This window comes from Siphateles boraxobius, unplaced genomic scaffold, assembly GCF_051911475.1.
Source record: "Siphateles boraxobius isolate OS27281-9 unplaced genomic scaffold, OSU_SipBor_1 172, whole genome shotgun sequence".
In the NCBI taxonomy this organism is placed as follows: domain Eukaryota; kingdom Metazoa; phylum Chordata; class Actinopteri; order Cypriniformes; family Leuciscidae; genus Siphateles; species Siphateles boraxobius.
The window spans coordinates 219,879-243,978 of NW_027508780.1; the positions used below are offsets into that span (position 1 = coordinate 219,879).

Here is a 24,100-nt window from a genome sequence, read left to right on the forward strand (position 1 = left end):
AGACTGTGTTTGATAAGACTGTGTTTGATAAGATTGTGTTTGATAAGACTGTGTTTGATAAGACTGTGTTTGATAAGACTGCGTTTGATAAGACTGTGTTTGATAAGACTGTGTTTGATAAGACTGTGTTTGATAAGACTGCGTTTGATAAGACTGTGTTTGATAAGACTGTGTTTGATAAGACTGTGTTTGATAAGACTGTGTTTGATCGACGCGTTTGATAAGACTGTGTTTAATCGGCGCGTTTGATAAGACTGTGTTTGATTAGACTGTGTTTGATAAGACTGTGTTTGATAAGACTGTTTGATAAGACTGCGTTTGATAAGACTGTGTTTGATAAGACTGCGTTTGTAAAGACTGTGTTTGATAAGACTGTGTTTGATAAGACTGTTTGATAAGACTGCGTTTGATAAGACTGTTTGATCGACGCGTTTGATAAGACTGTGTTTGATAAGACTGTGTTTGATCGACGCGTTTGATAAGACTGTGTTTGATAAGACTGTGTTTGATAAGACTGTGTTTGATAAGACTGTGTTTGATAAGACTGCGTTTGATAAGACTGCGTTTGATAAGACTGCGTTTGATAAGACTGCGTTTGATAAGACTGTGTTTGATTGACGCGTTTGATAAGACTGTGTTTGATAAGACTGTGTTTGATAAGACTGTGTTTGATAAGACTGTGTTTGATAAGACTGTGTTTGATAAGACTGTGTTTGATAAGACTGTTTGATAAGACTGTGTTTGATAAGACTGTGTTTGATAAGACTGTGTTTGATAAGACTGCGTTTGATAAGACTGTGTTTGATAAGACTGTGTTTGATAAGACTGCGTTTGATAAGACTGCGTTTGATAAGACTGCGTTTGATAAGACTGTGTTTGATCGACGCGTTTGATAAGACTGTGTTTGATAAGACTGTGTTTGATAAGACTGTGTTTGATAAGACTGTGTTTGATAAGACTGCGTTTGATAAGACAGCGTTCGATAAGACTGCGTTCGATAAGACTGCGTTCGATAAGACTGTGTTTGATAAGACTGTGTTTGATAAGACTGCGTTTGATAAGACTGTGTTTGATAAGACTGTGTTTGATAAGACTGTGTTTGATAAGACTGTGTTCGATAAGACAGCGTTCGATAAGACAGCGTTCGATAAGAATGCGTTCGATAAGACAGCGTTCGATAAGACAGCGTTCGATAAGACTGCGTTCGATAAGACTGCGTTCGATAAGACTGCGTTCGATAAGACTGCGTTCGATAAGACTGCGTTTGATAAGACTGCGTTTGATAAGACTGCGTTTGATAAGACTGCGTTTGATAAGACTGTGTTTGATAAGACTGTGTTTGATAAGACTGCGTTTGATAAGACTGTGTTTGATAAGACTGCGTTCGATAAGACTGCGTTCGATAAGACTGCGTTCGATAAGACTGCGTTTGATAAGACTGTGTTTGATAAGACTGCGTTTGATAAGACTGTGTTTGATAAGACTGCGTTTGATAAGACTGCGTTCGATAAGACAGCGTTCGATAAGACAGCGTTCGATAAGAATGCGTTCGATAAGACAGCGTTCGATAAGACAGCGTTCGATAAGACTGCGTTCGATAAGACTGCGTTCGATAAGACTGCGTTCGATAAGACTGCGTTCGATAAGACTGCGTTCGATAAGACTGTGTTTGATAAGACTGCGTTTGATAAGACTGTGTTTGATAAGACTGTGTTTGATAAGACTGTGTTTGATAAGACTGTGTTCGATAAGACAGCGTTCGATAAGACAGCGTTCGATAAGAATGCGTTCGATAAGACAGCGTTCGATAAGACAGCGTTCGATAAGACTGCGTTCGATAAGACTGCGTTCGATAAGACTCCGTTCGATAAGACTGCGTTCGATAAGACTGCGTTTGATAAGACTGTGTTTGATAAGACTGTGTTTGATAAGACTGCGTTTGATAAGACTGTGTTTGATAAGACTGTGTTTGATCGACGCGTTTGATAAGACTGCGTTTGATAAGACTGCGTTTGATAAGACTGCGTTTGATAAGACTGTGTTTGATAAGACTGTGTTTGATAAGACTGTGTTCGATAAGACAGCGTTCGATAAGACTGCGTTCGATAAGACTGCGTTCGATAAGACTGCGTTCGATAAGACTGCGTTCGATAAGACTGCGTTCGATAAGACTGCGTTCGATAAGACTGCGTTCGATAAGACTGCGTTCGATAAGACTGCGTTAGATAAGACTGCGTTTGATAACACTGCGTTTGATAAGACTGCGTTTGATAAGACTGCGTTTGATAAGACTGCGTTTGATAAGACTGCGTTTGATAAGACTGCGTTTGATAAGACTGCGTTTGATAAGACTGCGTTTGATAAGACTGTGTTTGATAAGACTGCGTTTGATAAGACTGTCCGCTGTGTGACTGAATCAGCGAGTCACTCAATCGGTCAAACTCAGGTCTGGTTCATGTGTGAGCGATGAACATGCGTCAGTGTCGTTTAAGTTGTGATTATTGACTGATGTGGCAGTAGTAGTTAACCCTGTGTGTGTGTGTGTGTGTGTGTGTGTGTGTGTGTGTGTGTGTGTGTGTGTGTGTGTGTGTGTGTGTGTGTGTGTGTGTGTGTGTGTGTGTAAGCAGTGTTCCACGAGGTGTCAGTGTATCCCAAGAAAGAGCTGCCGTTCTTCATCCTGTTCACGGCGGGTCTGTGCTCCTTCACGGCGATGCTAGCGCTGCTCACGCATCAGTTCCCGGAGCTCATGGGAGTGTTCGCTAAAGCCGTGAGTATCGCACAAACACAACATTATAGAGTTTTCTCAGCAATCATCATTCTGTCATCAGCTCCTCTCCCTCATATCACATTTTTTGCTAACACTTTGCTTAAATGCATCATAAAGGCATTCACAATGTACATTATAATGCATTATATCTTTTCATAAATAATGGTAACCAAAGTTAAAATGCATAATATTTTGCAGATTCCTTGTTCCATATGAAATTGGTTGTTTGTCGCGTGCATTAGACTCTGAACATAAATATTATAATGTATTATAACTGTGATTACAATTATTCATGATTAGATCATACAATTAATACATAATTAATGCATTAAAAATACTTTTATTTTGCATTATACATATAAAGGCTTTACTGATATTTTGAATGAATGCTGAGAGATTTCTGTCCCTTCATTGAAACTCTGACGCTTCATAACGTTCATAAAGAGATCATAAAATAAATCCATATGAATCGAGCGGTTGAAGTCGTCTTCTTGTCATGAAGAGTTTTATGAAAACGACCTTATGTGCAATTGAAATGTTTGTGTACAACTTGAGTGTGATTATTATATGTGAAAATAAATATTTGAATATAATAGTCTGGGCTCAGTTGTTTATTTTAATATATAAATATTATTAGATATCAGTATCGGTCCGGGTCCAATCAGATCAGCGGAAACTGAAGTGCTGTTTGTTTTGATCATGTGACTGGATGCTGTGATCTAGAGAGCAGTTTGACTGGTTTCTGTCCGTTTCTCCCTCAGTTTCTGAGCACGCTGTTCGCCCCGCTGAACTTCATCATGGAGAAGGTGGAGAGTATTCTTCCCTCGAGTCTGTGGCACCAGCTCACACGGATCTGACACACACACACACACACACGACTCATGTTGACTGAGGTGCCAATTCTTCAGAAGTGCCGATAGACAGAAAACAGGAGAGACTCAAACAACATCAAGGAGAAAGGAATTCATTTCCCCCTTAATCTCATGTAAAACTTTTCTGTCTAAAACTTTTAAAGGCCATCCGTATATAAAAGAAAAAAAATAAAACAATTTCTGTACTGCTGCAAAACAGACGTCTCCATTTTTCAAGTTCGTAAGAGAGAATTCTCCTCTTCTCTTCGACTTTCTGTTCTCAGGTTTGTCTGAAAAGAGCTGAATATTGATGGATGGAAATAACTCCCACAATGCAGTGCAGTGCTGATGTGAATACATGGCATTTTTGTTTTATGAAGCATCAGACTAATGTAGTTCTGTCTTTGACTTGTTCATGATTGTTTATTTGATGTAATATTGTACTCTTCTATTCGCTCACACTAGAGGAAGAATCGTCTGATATTGATCACCTGACGACGGGTCAAAGATATTAAACATTTACTCTTTATAATAGTCCAGTCATTTTAAGCCAAAATGGGGGTCAACCTTGAACAAATTGCAAGAGAAGCAAACTCAACTGATTTTGTATCATCAATATGTCCTGAGTAAGGGAAAAAAGCCCCGAAGAATCCCATTAGGGGAAAGTTTCGAAAAAGACTCAAATATAATCTATTCATTCGCCTATTCATTCTCTTTCTCACGTGAATAGGGTAAAACTTTTAACCTTTAAATATCATGATGAAAATTACTGAGTTGATTACTTACATCAAGACAAACAAAAAATGTATTACAAGTTTTTTTTTTATTGTTTGTTAACATGGACAAACGGTGCAAAATCGAATTGTGTATGTGATAATTTGCATAAATACCACAACAGATCTAAACATTGGGAATAGCAGTGAACATGTCTTGTTGAATCTTGTTGACATATAACAGTAAAAAACTTAATGTTAAGGTCCGAATGGAACCCATTTATGCTACCCATGAGCATTAATACAGGAAGAAGTACTTTAGAAATCAGCCTTTATTAATTATTATTGCAGAGATGGGGTTTGGGTATTTAGTGCATTGTGTACGTAACTAGATTTTTTGATCCAGACACTTTTTATTTCACCTACCTTTTGTCTTCTGCATTCTCCTTACCCGTGTCTCCTGTTCTTCCCTCAGACTCGTCCCCCAGAAACAGTCCCATTGACCCAGCCCCAAACCCCATCTAATAATAATTAATAAAGGCTGATTTCTAAAGTACTTCTTCCTGTATTAATGTTCATGGGTAGACTAAATGTGTTCCATTCGGACCTTAACATTAAGTATTTTACTGTTATATGTCAACAAGATTCAACAAGACATGTTCACTGCTATTCCCAATGTTTAGATCTGTTGTGGTATTTATGCAATATTAGCATATATGTAATTAGATTATGCACCGTTTGTCCATGTTAACAAACAATTTCAAAAAAAATATAATGCATTTTTTGTTTGTCTTGATGTAAGTAATCAACTCAGTAATTTTCATCATGATATTTAAAGGTTAAAAGTTTTACCCTATTCACGTGAGAAAGAGAATGAATAGGCGAATGAATAGATTATATTTGAGTCTTTTTCGAAACTTTCCCCTAATGGGATTCTTCTGGGCTGTTTTTCCTTACCCAGGACATATTGAGGATACAAAATCAGTTGAGTTTGCTTCTCTTGCAATTTGTTCAACCCTTTTTCATAAAATGACTGGACTATAAAGAGACACTGTACAGTAAAACAATGTCACGTGGCCTGTGATCGCTTTTACAGTAGGCCTATATATTTGTTGTGCCGTTCTCAGTGCGATCAAACACTGGTTAAATATGTTGAATATCTGTTTGGATCAAACTGGTCTGAAAGATGTCTTCATCTCACTCTAGAGAGCGAGCATTAAATGTGCAAGTCTGAATTTTGGAATATCTCTGAAAAACACTGGATGGAACACCAAGATGCACATAATAACCCAACTGAGGTGAACTATTTTGTATCCGATATGTTTAGTGTTTCTGAAACGCCGGAGTCGAAGTGTGTGATCAGAGTGATTGGGTTTAAGTGTCTCACACACGAGTGTGTTCCCGAACGCAAGAGAACACGACAGCGTTTGTGTTTCGTCCGACGCTCGAGACACTCGTTTATGATAGAGGGAAAACAGCCCGATTGCATTACTGATATTTTACGCTAGTTTCCCAGGAAGTGAAGATTTTGTATTCTTGAACACATGGTGGAAACACTGCTTTATTCACAAATGTGTTATGCCATATTCCAGTTAAAATGAGAACTTTGGATGGAAACATTGCTAATGATTAATATATCCTGTTACTGAAATGTTCACAACTTTCTGGATCTCACAACTTCAAGTCTCCAGTCGAGCCGGTCTGCGGCGGTTCCTCAAACACACTGCCGAGTCTCGTCCTAACTAACCCTAATCTAACACACGAACGCGCTCCTTCAGAGTTACTCATGTCAGTGTGAGCATGTTGAGCTTCAGGACAGTGGATCTGAGGATCCTGAAGCGTGACGATCTCCTCTCATTATTCCTCCAGTTCGTGATGAATTGTGTGTTTTGATGGTGTTGATCAGCAGTAACCAGTCCTCTAGTCTACACTACCTCTGTCCTCACTCTTCTCTCACAGACTGAGACTCTTTCTTACGCGCTTCCTCTTCCTCAGCTCCTCACACATGTAATCCGGCTCGGGAAAATGCTAGAACAAAACAAGAAACATTATAAAGATCCTCCAGAATCACACCTGGATGAGGATGATGAAGAGAAGCATGTCCGACACATTCACCTCTTCAGTCACATTCAGTCATTTTATTCTGAAGCAAAATTATCCGTATTGATGAATCGATGAGAACTCAAGACTGCAACGTGTGAACACAAACTTGGGTAAAGCTACTTCACTCGGAATTGTCCCAGATAGCACAAGTCTATTTGATGTGATGTTTACATCTGGAAGACGTATTTTTAAGAGTGTTTGCTCATCAGCAATACGTCTATAGGACGTTTCCTGTCAGATGTCAAATAGACGTTTAGAAGATGTCTTTAAGATGTAATGATTTAGAATGCATGTTAAAGTGACATCTTCTAAACGTCTATTTGACATCTGACAGGAAACGTCCTATAGACGTATTGCAGATGAGTAAACACTCTTTAAAATACGTCTTCCAGATGTAAACATCACATCAAATCGACTTGTGCTATCTGGGGTGAGGAAAAAAGACACAATTACCTCTGTTTTCTATTCTGCGGCAGAAACAAGCTTTTATATAGAGCAGAGGTGAAAATGCAAAGAAAAAGGATTTTGTGTGTGAGGTCCTTGTTTCAGACGCTTGTGAACGAGGTTTGTGATGTTCTCGTCGGAGAAGAAGAGACAGTGAAGCTGCTGGAAAGCGAATCATCGAGAAAGAACGATTCGCTTTCAGTGATTTCTGCAGTTACAGGTAAGATTGTCAAATCAGGCGGTTTAATGTTTCCAAAATCGATTTAGAGAATTTTTATCCATTTCATCCACAAAACACCATATGGGAAACCTTTAGGGTAGGGTTAGTTTTTTTATATTAACCCTTTCACGCATAGAGGTCACTATTAAAAAATAATTTTCTTGAATTTGCACGGGTTTTGATGGCATCGATCTCTACAGTGGATCATGGCGCATCATCCTATACATTGCCACCAGGTTGCAAGCCGTTGTGTGTCGATTTCCCCCCATCAGAACCAAGTCAGTCAGAAATGCCAAGTTGCTTCGGAATAGCCACCCATTCTTCTATCCTAGGAGACTCTTGCAGGTAAAAAAAAATATTCTAGCATCAAACAATATCTAATGAGCCATATCACAGTTAGATTGGGAGAAAATTCTGGTTAATCATCTGTCCACTATAGTGGACCTCATGCATCAATGGCTATATTTCAGCAACAATTCATACTTGTATGAACGTTACTTGAATGTTGTTTTTGAAAAGACTTTATCTGCAGTCACTTTTTTTTGATTAATGTAACTAAAAATAAATTTAAATATAAATTTGTATTATTAGAATGTAATTTACATTGTTTCAATGTACGTGACTTGTAATGCATTACTCATTTAATCAAAAAAAGTAATCTGATTACATAATGCATGTTACTTGTAATACATTACTTTACTCGTAACAACAAAAAAGTAATCTGATTGCGTTATGCATGTTACTTGTAATGCGTTACCCCCAAAACTGCTCATAGTGTCCGAAAACCAGTTATTGGATATTGGCAGGACCCGGAACACGCTGTCGTATACACCGATCCAGAGCATCCCAAACATGTTCAGTGGGGGACGTGTCCGGAGAGTATGCTGGCCATTCAAGAACTGGGATGTTTTCAGCTTCCAGGAATTGTGTACAGATCCTCCAACGCGGCTGTGCATTATCATGCTGCAACATGAGGTGATGGTCGTGGATAAATGGCACAACAATGGGCCTCAGGATCTTGTCCCGGTATCTCTGTGCATTCAAAATGCCATCAATATAATGCAGCTGTGTTCATTGTCCATTCCATACACCTGCCCATTCCCCCCCGCCACCATGGGCCACTCGATCTACATCAGCAAACCGCTCACCCACACAACGCCACACACGCTGTCTGCTGTCTGCCGTCTGCCCTGAGCAGTGAAAACCGGGATTCATCCGTGAAGAGAACACCTCTCCAAAGCGCCAGACGCCATCGAATGTGAGCATTTGCCCACTCAAGTCAGTTAAGATGACGAACTGCAGTCAGGTCGAGACCCCGATGAGGACGACGAGCATGCAGACGAGCTTCCCTGAGACGCTTTCTGACAGTTTATGCAGAAATTCTTTGGTTAAGCAAACCGATTGTGTCAGCAGCTCCGGGTGGCTGGTCTCAAACGATCTCGGAGGTGAAGATGCTGGATGTGGAGGTCCTGGCCTGGTGTGGTGACACGTGGTCTGCGGTTCTGAGGCCGGTTGGCTGTACTGCCAAATCCTCTGAGCCTTTGGAGACGGCTTATGGTAGAGAAATGAACATTCAATTCACGGGCAACAGCTCTGGTGGACATTCCTGCAGTCCGCATGCCAACCGCACGCTCCCTCAAAACACCTGTGGCATTGTGCTGTGTGATAAAACGGCACCTTTTAGAGTGGCCTTTTATTGTGGCCAGCCTAAGGCACACCTGTGCAACAATCATGCTGTCTAATCAGCATCTTGATACGCCACACCTGAAGGTGGATGGATTATCTCGGCAAACGAGAAGTGCTCACTAACACAGATTTAGACAGATTTGTGAACAATATTTGAGAGAAACAGGCCTTTTGTGTATATAGAATAAGTCTTCGATCTTTGAGTTCAGCTCATAGGTCTCGTCCTGAAAAACTTTGTGCGTCGGTTATTAAACATCAAAAAATCATTACTTGATCCTTGTGAACTGGCAAATATAGATGCATCTCAAATACATTACAACCTTATTCTAAACTTATGAACGGGGTCATAATTCAGCAGTTATTGTGTCTTGTGCACTGCAAGTAAACATCCGTTATGTGAAAAGTCGATTCATAAATAAATAAGAAAGGCTTATTTTGTTGCAATTATTAGTGTTTTGCAGATTCTGCAAGGTGTCTATAAACGTATGACAGCAACCGTATATCTGTCAGCTCCGGTTTGAATAATTCCAGTCAGGTTTAGAGACGGCACTTGATCAAGTTGTTTCGGGTTTGCTTTTGCAAGGCCAGAGTAATGATGATCTGCAAGCGAGTCCAATACATTTGTTATAGAAAACAAACTCAGAACATCTAAAGAAAAATTGTCGTCTACTCATTTCTTTTTAAAATGAAATAAAGTATATGTTTGAAAAGCATGAATAAAAGGAAAAAGCAATATCCGTGTTATTCAGCTGTTACGACATAAAAACCAGCAGTGTTTATTCAGTAAAACTACCCAGACAGCAACAGTGTCGGCCCAGATCCGGTATTCCACATGTACCGGATCTGGGCCGGATCTGGGCCGACACTGTGTTGAGTTCTGGGAAACCAGCTCTTGCCGTTACACTGCGTTCAGAAACTGCTCAACGTTCTTTATGACTAAAGAGTTCTTAATTGCCATATACATTTATCAAGTTTTACTTTATTAATTTAGCACTTCATACAATACAAATTCCTTAAAAACAGCTTTACAGTAAAATCAGTGTGTGAAGAATCAGTGGTTTCTAATTCAACTTCAAGTACAACAAAGCAGCTCTAGAATTCAGTGAATTCGATCCACAACAGTTTAAAGTACAGCTTTAACGTGTCTTTATGAGCAGCGAGACCAAGGAGACTCCGTCCGATGAGTTTTATTAATACTGATTGCCATCTTTCCTTCATAATATACGATCTCTACCAGAAACGTAGAGATCATATAACAGCTGATGGTTCTGTGAAGCTTTCAGCTTTATGTTCAGTGAGCGCTGGAGTAAAGCTGGGCTTTAAACTGCAGAGAAGCCCAGAGGAAACCACTTCTCCTGGTCCAGAACTCGCTCTCCCAGAACCACGTTTGTGGCAGCAACGAAAGCCTTTCTGCTCTTCACCGTGACCTCCAGCACACGGCCGTGGAGCTTCAGCACGTTCCTGTACTCGATCTGAGAGAAACAGGAGATCTCAGATCCACAGCTGCTGAAAACATGCGCTTCACAAACACCAGGTACAAATCAAGATGTTCTCTCACCAGTTCATTGAATGTGGGATTGTCGTTGCTGCGCACCACTTTAGTCTTCCTCTTGCTCTGGTCGTGTGGATCGGGTCTCAGTCGCGTGACCACATACGCATCCGGACACGAGCCGTTAGACAACCTCTGAGAGACAGACAGACACACACACACACACACACCTCTGCTTAAAAACACATCAGCCAGCGAACGTTCTCGCAAAGTTATGAAAAAACGCTCTTCCAGTAACGGCAATATCATCTGGTCTCAGAACGTTAGCCTCAAAAACATTATTTATACTTCGTTCTTGGGGTGTTTTAGTTGGATGTTCGTCTAATGTAAACTAAAAATACAATAAAAACAATGTTGTAAAATATTATTAATCTGCATAAATGCTGCCTAGGTGAGCAGAAGAGACTTCTTTCAAATCATAATTCTTCCAAACTTTTGGTCGGTAGTGTGTGTGAGCTAGTTAAGTGAACACATTAAACTCTTCATGTCACATAATGATTTTCAAATCAAGAAGGGTTGAAAAATGACTCACAATGTTTTTCAAGTGCTTTATCATGACAGAGAGTTTAAAGTCTTTATAAGACAGGTAGAGCTGAATCTGTGGCCGGAGATGAGCGTCTGGTTCTGAAACAACAGAAAACACAAACAAGCCGCTAACTGATGCAGAACTGCGGGAATATTGCAGTGTTTTAACCAGAAGAAATAACTTGTGTTAAAATGTAAAGCGCTTGGAAATTCCAATCCATTTAAACCTTGAAAATATCGCTGGTTTGGGAATAAAATATGTGAATGAATCCCTAAACAAGTCAAAGGCAGGCGACAACAGAAGTGTGTGATCACTGAGATCATGAAAAGAAGAGCAGCGTTTCATTAAGAGACTGACTATTATAACTCTGATTTATTATCCTCTTCGTGCGAGTCCTGACATTTACACGGCAGCTCCAAAGTTTCATGTATAAAGACATTAACATTGGGCAAAAATGAATATTAAAAATATATAGAAAATATTACTTGGAAAATATTTAGTTTCTATTTTTGTACATCATTACTTTTTACACATTATAGTACTTCAATGTAAGATGTATTATTTATTTATTTGAATCAAATGCATTTATGATTTCATTAAATCAAGGATTATTCAGTTATTTATTTTAATTAGTCAATTATTTATTTAAATCAAAAGTATATATGTGTGTATATATCTAACTGGTTTTAGAAGTCCCAAAGTCAAGATATAAACGATGTGGTGATCAGGCTTTTGCAGTTTCTGCCCCGAGACTCTCAAGTTTCCCCTGATATTCACACAATTGCAGATGTGACCCTTTCTAGGTCTAAACTCAAAACCGTCCTGTTTAGAATGGCTTTTAATACGGAGGAGTGGTTTGACATTTTCCTTTGTCTGTTCTATGCAACTTTTTCTTATTTTACTGTTTTATATGTTTATTCTTTGTATGGTATGATATGTTTTCTTTATTTTTAATCTTTGATATGAAGCACAGGATGCCTGATGGTTGTTGTAAAGTGCTATACAAATAAATGTTGAGTGATATTATTTATTTACTTAAACTTTTACTAATTTTAATCTTTTTTCATTTAAATTAAATTCATTATTTTATTTTAATCAGATGTCTATTATTTATCTAAATCAAGGTTTATTCATTTAAATAATTTATTTATATATTTTAATAAAATGTATTTATTTAAATAAAGTTTACTTATTTTTAAAAAGTCATTTAAATTCATTAAAATTTATTTATTTCCATCAAGCTTTATTTATTTTAATCAAATTTATTAATTATTAATTTAAACAAGGTTTATTCATTTATTCATTTTAATAAATTATTTAAATCAAATTTATAGTTTTATTTAAATCAAATTTTACTTAATCTTTTTTAGATTTTCATCAAATTCAGTGAGTTATTTAATATTATTTTTATCATTTGTGTATTTCTCCAGTCTGAAAGCGAAAGCACTGGGTTAGCAGTGAAGTGTGACTGAGAATCATCAGAATCTGCTGTCACTGATGGAAAGTCACCTGATTTGCCGGCGGTGTTCGGTCCATCCAGGAACAGGCTGCAGACGTACTCATTCTATCATTAACACAGTGAAACATCAGTTATGGTGCAGTGAACTCTGGGAAACATCAGTGATGGTGCTGTGAACTCTGGGAAACATCAGTGATGGTGCAGTGAACTCTGGGAAACATCAGTGATGGTGCAGTGAACTCTGGGAAACATCAGTGATGGTGCAGTGAACTCTGGGAAACATCAGTGATGGTGCAGTGAACTCTGGGAAGCATTTCGTGATGGTGCAGTGAACTCTGGGAAACATCAGTGATGGTGCAGTGAACTCTGGGAAACATCAGTGATGGTGCAGTGAACTCTGGGAAACATCAGTGATGGTGCAGTGAACTCTGGGAAACATCAGTGATGGTGCAGTGAACTCTGGGAAACATCAGTGATGGTGCAGTGAACTCTGGGAAAGATCAGTGATGGTGCAGTGAACTCTGGGAAACATCAGTGATGGTGCAGTGAACTCTGGGAAACATCAGTGATGGTGCTGTGAACTCTGGGAAACATCAGTGATGGTGCTGTGAACTCTGGGAAACATCAGTGATGGTGCTGTGAACTATGGGAAACATCAGTGATGGTGCAGTGAACTCTGGGAAACATCAGTGATGGTGCAGTGAACTCTGGGAAACATCAGTGATGGTGCAGTGAACTCTGGGAAACATCAGTGATGGTGCAGTGAACTCTGGGAAACATCAGTGATGGTGCAGTGAACTCTGGGAAACATCAGTGATGGTGCTGTGAACTCTGGGAAAGATCAGTGATGGTGCAGTGAACTCTGGGAAACATCAGTGATGGTGCAGTGAACTCTGGGAAACATCAGTGATGGTGCTGTGAGCTCTGGGAAACATCAGTGATGGTGCAGTGAACTCTGGGAAACATCAGTGATGGTGCAGTGAACTCTGGGAAAGATCAGTGATGGTGCAGTGAACTCTGGGAAACATCAGTGATGGTGCAGTGAACTCTGGGAAACATCAGTGATGGTGCTGTGAACTCTGGGAAACATCAGTGATGGTGCTGTGAACTCTGGGAAACATCAGTGATGGTGCTGTGAACTCTGGGAAACATCAGTGATGGTGCAGTGAACTCTGGGAAACATCAGTGATGGTGCAGTGAACTCTGGGAAACATCAGTGATGGTGCAGTGAACTCTGGGAAACATCAGTGATGGTGCAGTGAACTCTGGGAAACATCAGTGATGGTGCAGTGAACTCTGGGAAACATCAGTGATGGTGCTGTGAACTCTGGGAAAGATCAGTGATGGTGCAGTGAACTCTGGGAAACATCAGTGATGGTGCAGTGAACTCTGGGAAACATCAGTGATGGTGCTGTGAGCTCTGGGAAACATCAGTGATGGTGCAATGAACTCTGGGAAACATCAGTGATGGTGCAGTGAACTCTGGGAAAGATCAGTGATGGTGCAGTGAACTCTGGGAAACATCAGTGATGGTGCAGTGAACTCTGGGAAACATCAGTGATGGTGCAGTGAACTCTGGGAAGCATTTCGTGATGGTGCAGTGAACTCTGGGAAACATCAGTGATGGTGCAGTGAACTCTGGGAAACATCAGTGATGGTGCAGTGAACTCTGGGAAACATCAGTGATGGTGCAGTGAACTCTGGGAAAGATCAGTGATAGTGCAGTGAACTCTGGGAAACATCAGTTATGGTGCAGTGAACTCTGGGAAACATCAGTGATGGTGCAGTGAACTCTGGGAAACATCAGTGATGGTGCAGTGAACTCTGGGAAAGATCAGTGATGGTGCAGTGAACTCTGGGAAACATCAGTGATGGTGCAGTGAACTCTGGGAAACATCAGTGATGGTGCTGTGAACTCTGGGAAACATCAGTGATGGTGCTGTGAACTCTGGGAAACATCAGTGATGGTGCAGTGAACTCTGGGAAACATCAGTGATGGTGCAGTGAACTCTGGGAAACATCAGTGATGGTGCAGTGAACTCTGGGAAACATCAGTGATGGTGCAGTGAACTCTGGGAAACATCAGTGATGGTGCAGTGAACTCTGGGAAAGATCAGTGATAGTGCAGTGAACTCTGGGAAACATCAGTGATGGTGCAGTGAACTCTGGGAAACATCAGTGATGGTGCAGTGAACTCTGGGAAAGATCAGTGATAGTGCAGTGAACTCTGGGAAACATCAGTGATGGTGCAGTGAACTCTGGGAAACATCAGTGATGGTGCAGTGAACTCTGGGAAAGATCAGTGATAGTGCAGTGAACTCTGGGAAACATCAGTGATGGTGCAGTGAACTCTGGGAAACATCAGTGATGGTGCAGTGAACTCTGGGAAAGATCAGTGATGGTGCAGTGAACTCTGGGAAACATCAGTGATAGTGCAGTGAACTCTGGGAAACATCAGTGATGGTGCAGTGAACTCTGGGAAACATCAGTGATGGTGCAGTGAACTCTGGGAAACATCAGTGATGGTGCAGTGAACTCTGGGAAGCATCAGTGATGGTGCAGTGAACTCTGGGAAACATCAGTGATGGTGCAGTGAACTCTGGGAAACATCAGTGATGGTGCAGTGAACTCTGGGAAACATCAGTGATGGTGCAGTGAACTCTGGGAAACATCAGTGATGGTGCAGTGAACTCTGGGAAAGATCAGTGATAGTGCAGTGAACTCTGGGAAACATCAGTGATGGTGCTGTGAACTCTGGGAAGCATTTCGTGATGGTGCTGTGAACTCTGGGAAGCATTTCGTGATGGTGCAGTGAACTCTGGGAAACATCAGTGATGGTGCAGTGAACTCTGGGAAACATCAGTGATGGTGCAGTGAACTCTGGGAAACATCAGTGATGGTGCAGTGAACTCTGGGAAACATCAGTGATGGTGCAGTGAACTCTGGGAAACATCAGTGATGGTGCAGTGAACTCTGGGAAACATCAGTGATAGTGCAGTGAACTCTGGGAAACATCAGTGATGGTGCAGTGAACTCTGGGAAACATCAGTGATGGTGCAGTGAACTCTGGGAAACATCAGTGATGGTGCAGTGAACTCTGGGAAACATCAGTGATAGTGCAGTGAACTCTGGGAAACATAAGTGATGGTGCAGTGAACTCTGGGAAAGATCAGTGATGGTGCAGTGAACTCTGGGAAGCATCAGTGATGGTGCTGTGAACTCTGGGAAACATCAGTGATGGTGCAGTGAACTCTGGGAAACATCAGTGATGGTGCAGTGAACTCTGGGAAGCATCAGTGATGGTGCAGTGAACTCTGGGAAACATCAGTGATGGTGCAGTGAACTCTGGGAAACATCAGTGATGGTGCAGTGAACTCTGGGAAACATCAGTGATGGTGCAGTGAACTCTGGGAAACATCAGTGATGGTGCAGTGAACTCTGGGAAACATCAGTGATGGTGCAGTGAACTCTGGGAAGCATCAGTGATGGTGCAGTGAACTCTGGGAAACATCAGTGATGGTGCAGTGAACTCTGGGAAACATCAGTGATGGTGCAGTGAACTCTGGGAAGCATCAGTGATGGTGCAGTGAACTCTGGGAAGCATCAGTGATGGTGCAGTGAACTCTGGGAAACATCAGTGATGGTGCAGTGAACTCTGGTAAACATCAGTGATGGTGCAGTGAACTCTGGGAAACATCAGTGATGGTGCAGTGAACTCTGGGAAACATCAGTGATGGTGCAGTGAACTCTGGGAAGCATCAGTGATGGTGCAGTGAACTCTGGGAAGCATCAGTGATGGTGCAGTGAACTCTGGGAAACATCAGTGATGGTGCAGTGAACTCTGGTAAACATCAGTGATGGTGCAGTGAACTCTGGGAAACATCAGTGATGGTGCAGTGAACTCTGGGAAACATCAGTGATGGTGCAGTGAACTCTGGGAAGCATCAGTGATGGTGCAGTGAACTCTGGGAAGCATCAGTGATGGTGCAGTGACCTCTGGGAAACATCAGTGATGGTGCAGTGAACTCTGGTAAACATCAGTGATGGTGCAGTGAACTCTGGGAAACATCAGTGATGGTGCAGTGAACTCTGGGAAGCATCAGTGATGGTGCAGTGAACTCTGGGAAGCATCAGTGATGGTGCAGTGAACTCTGGGAAACATCAGTGATGGTGCAGTGAACTCTGGGAAACATCAGTGATGGTGCTGTGAACTCTGGGAAACATCAGTGATGGTGCAGTGAATTCTGGGAAACATCAGTGATGGTGCAGTGAACTCTGGGAAAGATCAGTGATAGTGCAGTGAACTCTGGGAAACATCAGTGATGGTGCAGTGAACTCTGGGAAACATCAGTGATGGTGCAGTGAACTCTGGGAAAGATCAGTGATAGTGCAGTGAACTCTGGGAAACATCAGTGATGGTGCTGTGAACTCTGGGAAGCATCAGTGATGGTGCAGTGAATTCTGGGAAGAGGCTCAGTCATGCTTACTCCTCTGCAGAGCCCGGAGAACAGCGGCTCACACTCACACTTACACACACACTCACACACACACACTCATGCTTACCCCTTTGCAGGGCCCGCAGAACAGCTCCTTCAGGTACCGGTTCAGCAGAACCATCCTCCTGCTCGCCGTGAAGGACATGTGGAACCAGCTGGGGAACCTGGAAGCAGGAGAACAGCAGATCAGATTGAGTGCAACTCTCACTCACACACTTTCCTCATCAGGCCGGCTGTGGACGAACAGCACTGACTCACTCGCTCACTTACTCACTGCACTGCACTCACTCACTCACTTATTCACAGCACTCACTCACTTACTCACTGCACTCACGCCCTCACTCACTGCACTGACCCACTCACTCACTCACTGCACTGCACTCAATCACTCACTCACTGGACTCACTCCCTCATTCACTGCACTGACCCACTCACTCACTCACTGCACTCAATCACTCACTCACTCGACTCACCTCACTGCACACACCTCACTGCACTCACCTCACTAACTCACTGCACTGACTCACTCGCTGCACTCACTCCCTAACTCACTGCACTCAGTTACTGCACTAAATCACTCTCACTGCACCAACTCACCTCACTCCCTCACTCACTGCACTCAGTTACTGCACTAAATCACTCACTCACTGGACTCTCTCACTAACTCACCTCACTGCACTCACTAACTGCACTGCACTCAGTCCCTCACTCACTACACTCAGTTACTGCACTAAATCACTCACTCACTGCACTCTCACTAACTCACCTCACTGCACTCACTGCACTCAGTCCCTCACTCACTACACTCAGTTACTGCACTAAATCACTCACTCACCTCACAGCGCTTACTCACTAACTCACTGTATTCACATCACTCACTCACAGCACTCACTCACTCACTCACTCACAATTAGGATAAAGTCCTAATTGTTGGTGATTTTAATATACATGTAGATAATGAAAAATATGCATTTGGATTGGCATTTAAAACATTCTTAACTCTATTGGAGTTTGACAACACGTGTCAGGACCTACTCATTGTCGTAATCATACTCTAGATCTAATATTATCCCATGGAATCAATGTTGATTCTGTTGAAATTCTGCAGCAGAGCGACGAAATCTCAGATCATTATCTAGTCTCGTGTAAACTTAATTTAACCAAGGCTGCAAAGCCGACTCAGTGTTACAAATATGTTAGACCTATCACTTCTGCCACTAAAGAATGCTTTATTAATAATCTCCCTGATCAGTCCCTGATCCTGCTTATTTTTCAACTCTATTAGAAGAAAATAAACAAAACCCTGGGTATTTATTTGAAACCGTGGCTAAAAATAAAAATAACAAAAAATAAAGCTTCAAGCTCAGATGTTTCTAAGCAGCACAGCAGTAATGACTTTATGAACTTTTTTACTTACAAGATTGATAACATCAGTGAGAAAATTATAACTATGCAACCGTCTACGACAGTATCGCATCAGACAGTGCAGTGTAGTCTCACTGACGAAAATTTTTATTCATTCGTTGCTATAGGAGAGGATGAATTTTATAAACTATATAAAATCAACAACATTTATGTTAGACCCTATACCGACTAAACTATTGAAAGAGATGCTTCCAGAGGTCATCACTTCACTGACTGCACTCACTAACTCACTGTACTAAATCACTTTCACCTCACTGCACTCAATCACTAACTCACTTTATTCACATCACTCACTCACGCACTCTCACTGCACTTACTAACTCCCCTCACTCCCTCATTCACTGCACTCTCACCTCACTGCATTCACGCAATAACTCACTCTATTCACATCACTCACTCACGCACTCTCTCACTGCACTGCACAGACCAACTCACTCACTCACTGCACTCACTGTACTGACACTAACTCACCCCACTGCACTGACTAACTCACTGAGTGACTGCACTAACTCACCTCACTGCACTCACTGTACTCCCACTAACTCACCCCACTGCACAGACTAACTCACTCACTGACTGCACTAACTCACCTCACTGCACTCACTGTACTCTCGCTAACTCACCCCACTGCACTGACTAACTCACTGACTGCACTCAATCACCTCACTGCACTCACTGACTCACTCACTAACTCACCTCGATGCCTCACTGCACTAACTCACTAACTCACCTCACTGCACTCACTGAACTCACTCACTAACTGACCTCACTGCACTCACTCACCTCACTGCACTGACTAACTCACTGACTGCACTCACTCACCTCACTGTATTCACTCACTAACTCACCGCACTCACTAACTCACCTCACTGCACTCACTCCCTCACCTCATTCACTCACTAACTCACTGCATTCACTCACTAACTCACCGCACTCACTCACTACTTACTCACTGCACTAAATCACTTTCACCTCTCTGCACTCAATCCCTAACTCACTTTATTCACATCACTCACTCACTAACTCACCTCACTGCACTCACTGACTAACTCACCTCACTCCCTCACTGCACTCACTCCACTGACTCTCACTAACTCACCTCACTGCACTGCACTGATTAACTCACTGACCACACTCACTCACTAACTCACCTCACTGCACTCACTGACTGCACTCACTCACTTCACTCACCTCACTGCATTCACTAACTCACCTCACTGCACTCACTGACTGCACTCACTCACTTCACTCACCTCACTGCATTCACTAACTCACCTCACTGCACTCACCTCACTCACTCACTAACTCACCTCACTCACCTCACTCACTAACTCACCGCACTCACTCACTAACTCACCTCACCGCACTCACTAACTCACCGCACTCACTCACTGCACTAAATCACTTTCACTTCACTGCACTTACTCACCTCACTGACTCAATGCACTCACTGACTAACTCACCTCACTCACTTACTGCACTCACTCCCTCATTCCCTGCACTGACTCACTGCACCCTCACCTCACTGCACTCACGCAATAATTCACTCTATTCACATCACTCACTCACGCACTTTCTCACTGCACTGCACTAACTCAGCGCACTGCACTCACTCACTAACTCCCCTCACTGCACTCACTAACTCACCTCACTGCACTCACTGACTCACTCACAAACTCACCTCACTGCACTCACTAACTCACTGCACTAACTGACTCACTGCACTCACTACACTGACTAACTCACTCACTGACTGCACTCACTCACTCACCTCACTGCACTGATTAAGTCACTCACTGACCTCACTAATTGCACTCACCTCACTGCACTCATTCACTGCACTCACCTCACTGCATTCACTAACTCACCTCACTGCACTCACCTCACTGCACTCACTGACTCACTCACAAACTCACCTCACTGCACTCAATCACTGCACTAACTGACTCACCTCACTCACTTACTGCACTCACTCCCTCATTCCCTGCACTGACTCACTGCACCCTCACCTCACTGCACTCACGCAATAACTCACTCTATTCACATCACTCAATCACGCACTTTCTCACTGCACTGCACTAACTCAGCGCACTGCACTCACTCACTAACTCCCCTCACTGCACTCACCTCACTGCACTAACTGACTCACTGCACTCACTACACTGACTAACTCACTCACTGACTGCACTCACTCACCTCACTGCACTGATTAACTCACTCACTGACTTCACTAATTGCACTCACTCACTGCACTCACCTCACTGCACTCACTAACTCACCTCACTGCATTCACTAACTCACCTCACTGCACTCACCTCACTGCACTCACTAACTCACCTCACTGCACTGCACTCACTCAATAACTCACTCTATTCACATCACTCACTCACGCACTCTCTCACTGCACTAACTCACCTCAATGCACTCTCACTGACTCACTGCACTCTCACTAACTCACTGCACTCACTCACTAACTCACCTCACTGCACTCACTCACTCACTAACTCACCTCACCTCACTGCACTCACTAACTCACCTCACTGCACTCATTAACTAACTCACCTCACTGCACTGACTAACTCACCTTACTCCCTCACTGCACTCACTCCCTCATTCACTGCACTCTCACTAACTCACCTCACTGCACTCACTCACTAACTCACTCACTCACCTCACTGCACTCAGTCACTGACTGATTGCACATAATCATACACTGTTCGTTCATTGGCCAAAGGAAGACTGGCCCCCCGACTGAGCCTGGTTTCTCCCAAGGTTTTTTTCTCCATTCTGTGACTGAAGTTTTGGTTCCTTCACTGTCGCCTTTTTCGCCATTGGCTTGCTTATTTGGGACATTTAATTTTATATTTAACAATATTATTACAACATTATTTTCCTTTTATCTCTGTAAAGCTCCTTTGAAACAATCTGCATTGTAAAAAGCGCTATATAAATAAAGGTGACTTGACACACACACACACACACACACACACACACACACACCTCCTCTAGCCGGCTGTGTAAACAGACTCTTACTTAGGCAGTGTGGACTCGATGAAGTGCTTCTGAAGCTGCTTGTGGAGTGTCTCGAACTGAGCAAAGCTCTTGTGACTGATGACGAAACCGTCCTCGATGGTCAGCTTCAGCTCGTACGTCTGACAGAGGAGAAGCATTGCTGTCATTAGGAGTCATTAGATGTATTTTAGAGTTCATCTGTCTGTGAAGGCTCGAACCCGAACACTGCTCACTACGCTTTACTACACAAACACAGCCTTCCCTGTTTATTGCTAACACTTTACAGTAAAGTTTCATTAGTTAATATTGGTTAATGTATTAACTAACATGAACTAACCATGAACAATACATTTGTTACAGTATTTATTCATCTTTATTAATCTTTTGTTACTTAATAAAAAATAAAGCTGTTCATTGTTTGTTAATGTTAGTTTACAGTGCATTAACCAATGTTACCAAGATTTCAATAAAGTGTTATTAAATGTTGACATTAACATTAACAAAGATTAATAAATGCTGTAAACATGCAGTTCATTATTAGATCATGCTAACTAATGTTAACTATTGAACCTTATAGTAAAGTGTTACCGTTCATTTGTTAACATTATTATAGTTAAACTAACAATGTTACTCTATATTTTAACATGTAAGTTAATGAGATAGTATGTAAAACATGCTGGAGGACCTGAAAGAAGACCATGTGTGTGAAAAAAAAATACTGCCCAAATATACTTTGACTTTTCTGTATTCTTGTCATTATAAGCCAAGATTACGCAAGTATAAACTGAAGTATGACTGCCTTATCTGAGATAATCTTATTTTTAGTTCAAAAGATTAACAGCACAGTTGAATACTCTTCACTGAACTTCTTTCATTCCCACTCTTCATTCAATCCTCTTCTCGAAGGTCTTCCTGAAGGAATCTCACCACATCTTTGCCGCTGCCGCTGTATTTCTGGATCACGGCCTGCTGGATGTTGGATCTGTTGGAGATCCGGCTGTCAGTCAGCGGCTCCGAACGTCTGCCGGAGGAAAACTGCACCATATTGTGGATCAGGAAGTTTAACTTCACCGGGAAACTCTCCATGCTCTCCTTAATCTTTCTGAAACAGAAAATAAAATCTAGTCCTAAAAAGAAGAACCTCCTCAAACACTCAAAGTGCAGCCGGATAATTGTGTAGAAGGATTCAGATTCAGCCGGCCTTTTTTGCACAGGAATGAAATTGTGGTGTGAGAAGATGTGTAAAGATCAACTGAAATCATGATCAGATATTTAAAATAAACATGAAAAATCCACATACCGCAAACTCTCCTTCTGCTAAATTCATATTTAAGGCCCTATAAACTCTCACATGTGTGACACTTTACAATAAGGTCGCATTAGTTAACGTTAGTTATTACACGGCTCTGTGGAATGCTTGATTCTGATTGGTCAATTGTGCCATTAAGCGGCAAATAATTCCCAGATAACCACTGAGAACAGAAACACAGGCTCATCCGGTAGAAACTTTTCTTCTTCGTGGAACTTTTGCGTTTTGGTGAGCTAATAAAATATTAAAACTCAGTTGAATCAATATCGTGTGTACAGTTATTTAATTATGCCATCCAGTATCGTGGACTCACTCTATCGTTTCATACAAACGCAGCTGCCGCCATTTTGTAACTATTGTTTTGTACACTGTTGGATTATAAGAAACAGTTTTATCTGAAATCAATATCTCTTATCTCCATAATCATTAATGTGTTGAAATGCTGTGTAATAAGTGTTATGACTGTATACCGGATCTCTTTAATGTCCGTCTAGTTTGATGTCGCCACTGAAACTGCTCTCTCCGCGCAAACTTTGCGTTTAAAGAGCTGATAAAATATTTCAACTCAGATCAATATTTCGTGTCTAATTATGTACTGATGTGGCAAGTAGTTGTGTAACAAGCGGGATCATGTACATTCAGCCGGTTGTTATCTCAGATTAAACCACTTCGGGTGTGTGTGTGTGTGTGTGTGTGTGTGTGTGTGTGTGTGTGTGTGTGTGTGTGTGTGAATAAACCCCCTTCCAAAGCTGATGGAAGACCTGATCCTGATCCTGGGTTTATTCTGAGATAACAACCAGCTCGATGTACATTATATCTCTTGCTTATTTCACTACATTAGTCCCAGAATTCTCTGATCTCTGCTGACCTGGTGAAATATGAAGTGGCCTCGAGCTCAGAGTCGTGTGGCCGCAGGTTATTGTGAACATACTGAAGATCCCGGACATCCTTCATATCAGGCATTCCGGCCGCCAGCATCTACACACACACACACACAAACACACACACAGTCTGATAACAGAAGGAGTCGGTGAAGTGAAGCTGTCGTGTGTGTGTGTGTGTGTGTGTGCGCGTGTGTGTGTGTGTGTGTCTCTCACCGGCTGCAGGAGGCTGAGCAGCAGTGGTGTGTGTGTGCGCAGGCTGTTGTAAGCTTTACAGCACAGCTCCACGAACCGGTGGAAGCGCTGAGGGTTCTCGCCGCCGCCTGTGATGAAGCGCTGCATCTCCGGCGTGAAGATGAAGGGCGTTCGGTCTCTGCATTCACACAAACACGCTTATTTTACAAGGGTTTCCTTTACATTACTCAAAGACTACGAGACAAGAGAACAAACACTCGCCTCCTGATGCTGCCGAACTTCTGCGCGTTTCCCATGATCTTCCCGAAGTCGATGTGGAACATGTGGCCGCTGTGTTTGATCATGATGTTGTCGTTGTGACGGTCACAGATGCCCAGAACAAAAGTGACGACACACCAGCCGGCACACGAGTGGAGAAAGTTCAGCACAGCCTGAAGGAAGGACAGTGTGTGTGTGTGTGTGTG

General features: G+C 42.1%; 2 protein-coding genes across 7 annotated transcripts in view; one reads left to right on the forward strand and one right to left on the reverse strand.

The window, feature by feature from the left end:
- The window catches only part of st7 (suppression of tumorigenicity 7), a 49,128-nt gene extending 45,293 nt beyond the window's left edge, over positions 1-3,835 (forward strand). Inside the window, exons 15-16 of one of the 2 annotated variants that reach the window (XM_077232505.1) lie at positions 2,625-2,767; positions 3,529-3,835. In XM_077232505.1, coding sequence (XP_077088620.1) covers positions 2,625-2,767; positions 3,529-3,624 — 239 coding nt within the window. In that variant the 3' untranslated portion in view covers positions 3,625-3,835. The remainder of the gene's footprint in view (positions 1-2,624; positions 2,768-3,528) is intronic. The other variant, XM_077232506.1, reaches the window with a different exon arrangement.
- Positions 3,836-9,743: 5,908 nt separating this feature from the next.
- Positions 9,744-24,100, reverse strand: part of pik3c2g (phosphatidylinositol-4-phosphate 3-kinase catalytic subunit type 2 gamma) — a 57,219-nt gene continuing 42,862 nt past the window's right edge. For 3 of the 5 annotated variants that reach the window (XM_077232508.1, XM_077232509.1, XM_077232507.1), the window contains 10 exons: positions 23,898-24,067; positions 23,658-23,814; positions 23,429-23,538; positions 22,179-22,353; positions 21,273-21,391; positions 16,882-16,978; positions 12,369-12,423; positions 10,866-10,957; positions 10,343-10,468; positions 9,744-10,256 (listed from right to left, as the gene is read on the reverse strand). In XM_077232508.1, the coding sequence (XP_077088623.1) occupies positions 10,104-10,256; positions 10,343-10,468; positions 10,866-10,957; positions 12,369-12,423; positions 16,882-16,978; positions 21,273-21,391; positions 22,179-22,353; positions 23,429-23,538; positions 23,658-23,814; positions 23,898-24,067 (1,254 nt within the window). In that variant the 3' untranslated portion in view covers positions 9,744-10,103. Of the gene's footprint in view, positions 10,257-10,342; positions 10,469-10,865; positions 10,958-12,368; positions 12,424-16,881; positions 16,979-21,272; positions 21,392-22,178; positions 22,354-23,428; positions 23,539-23,657; positions 23,815-23,897; positions 24,068-24,100 lie in introns of those variants that run through there. The other 2 variants (XR_013204831.1, XM_077232510.1) reach the window with 2 other exon arrangements.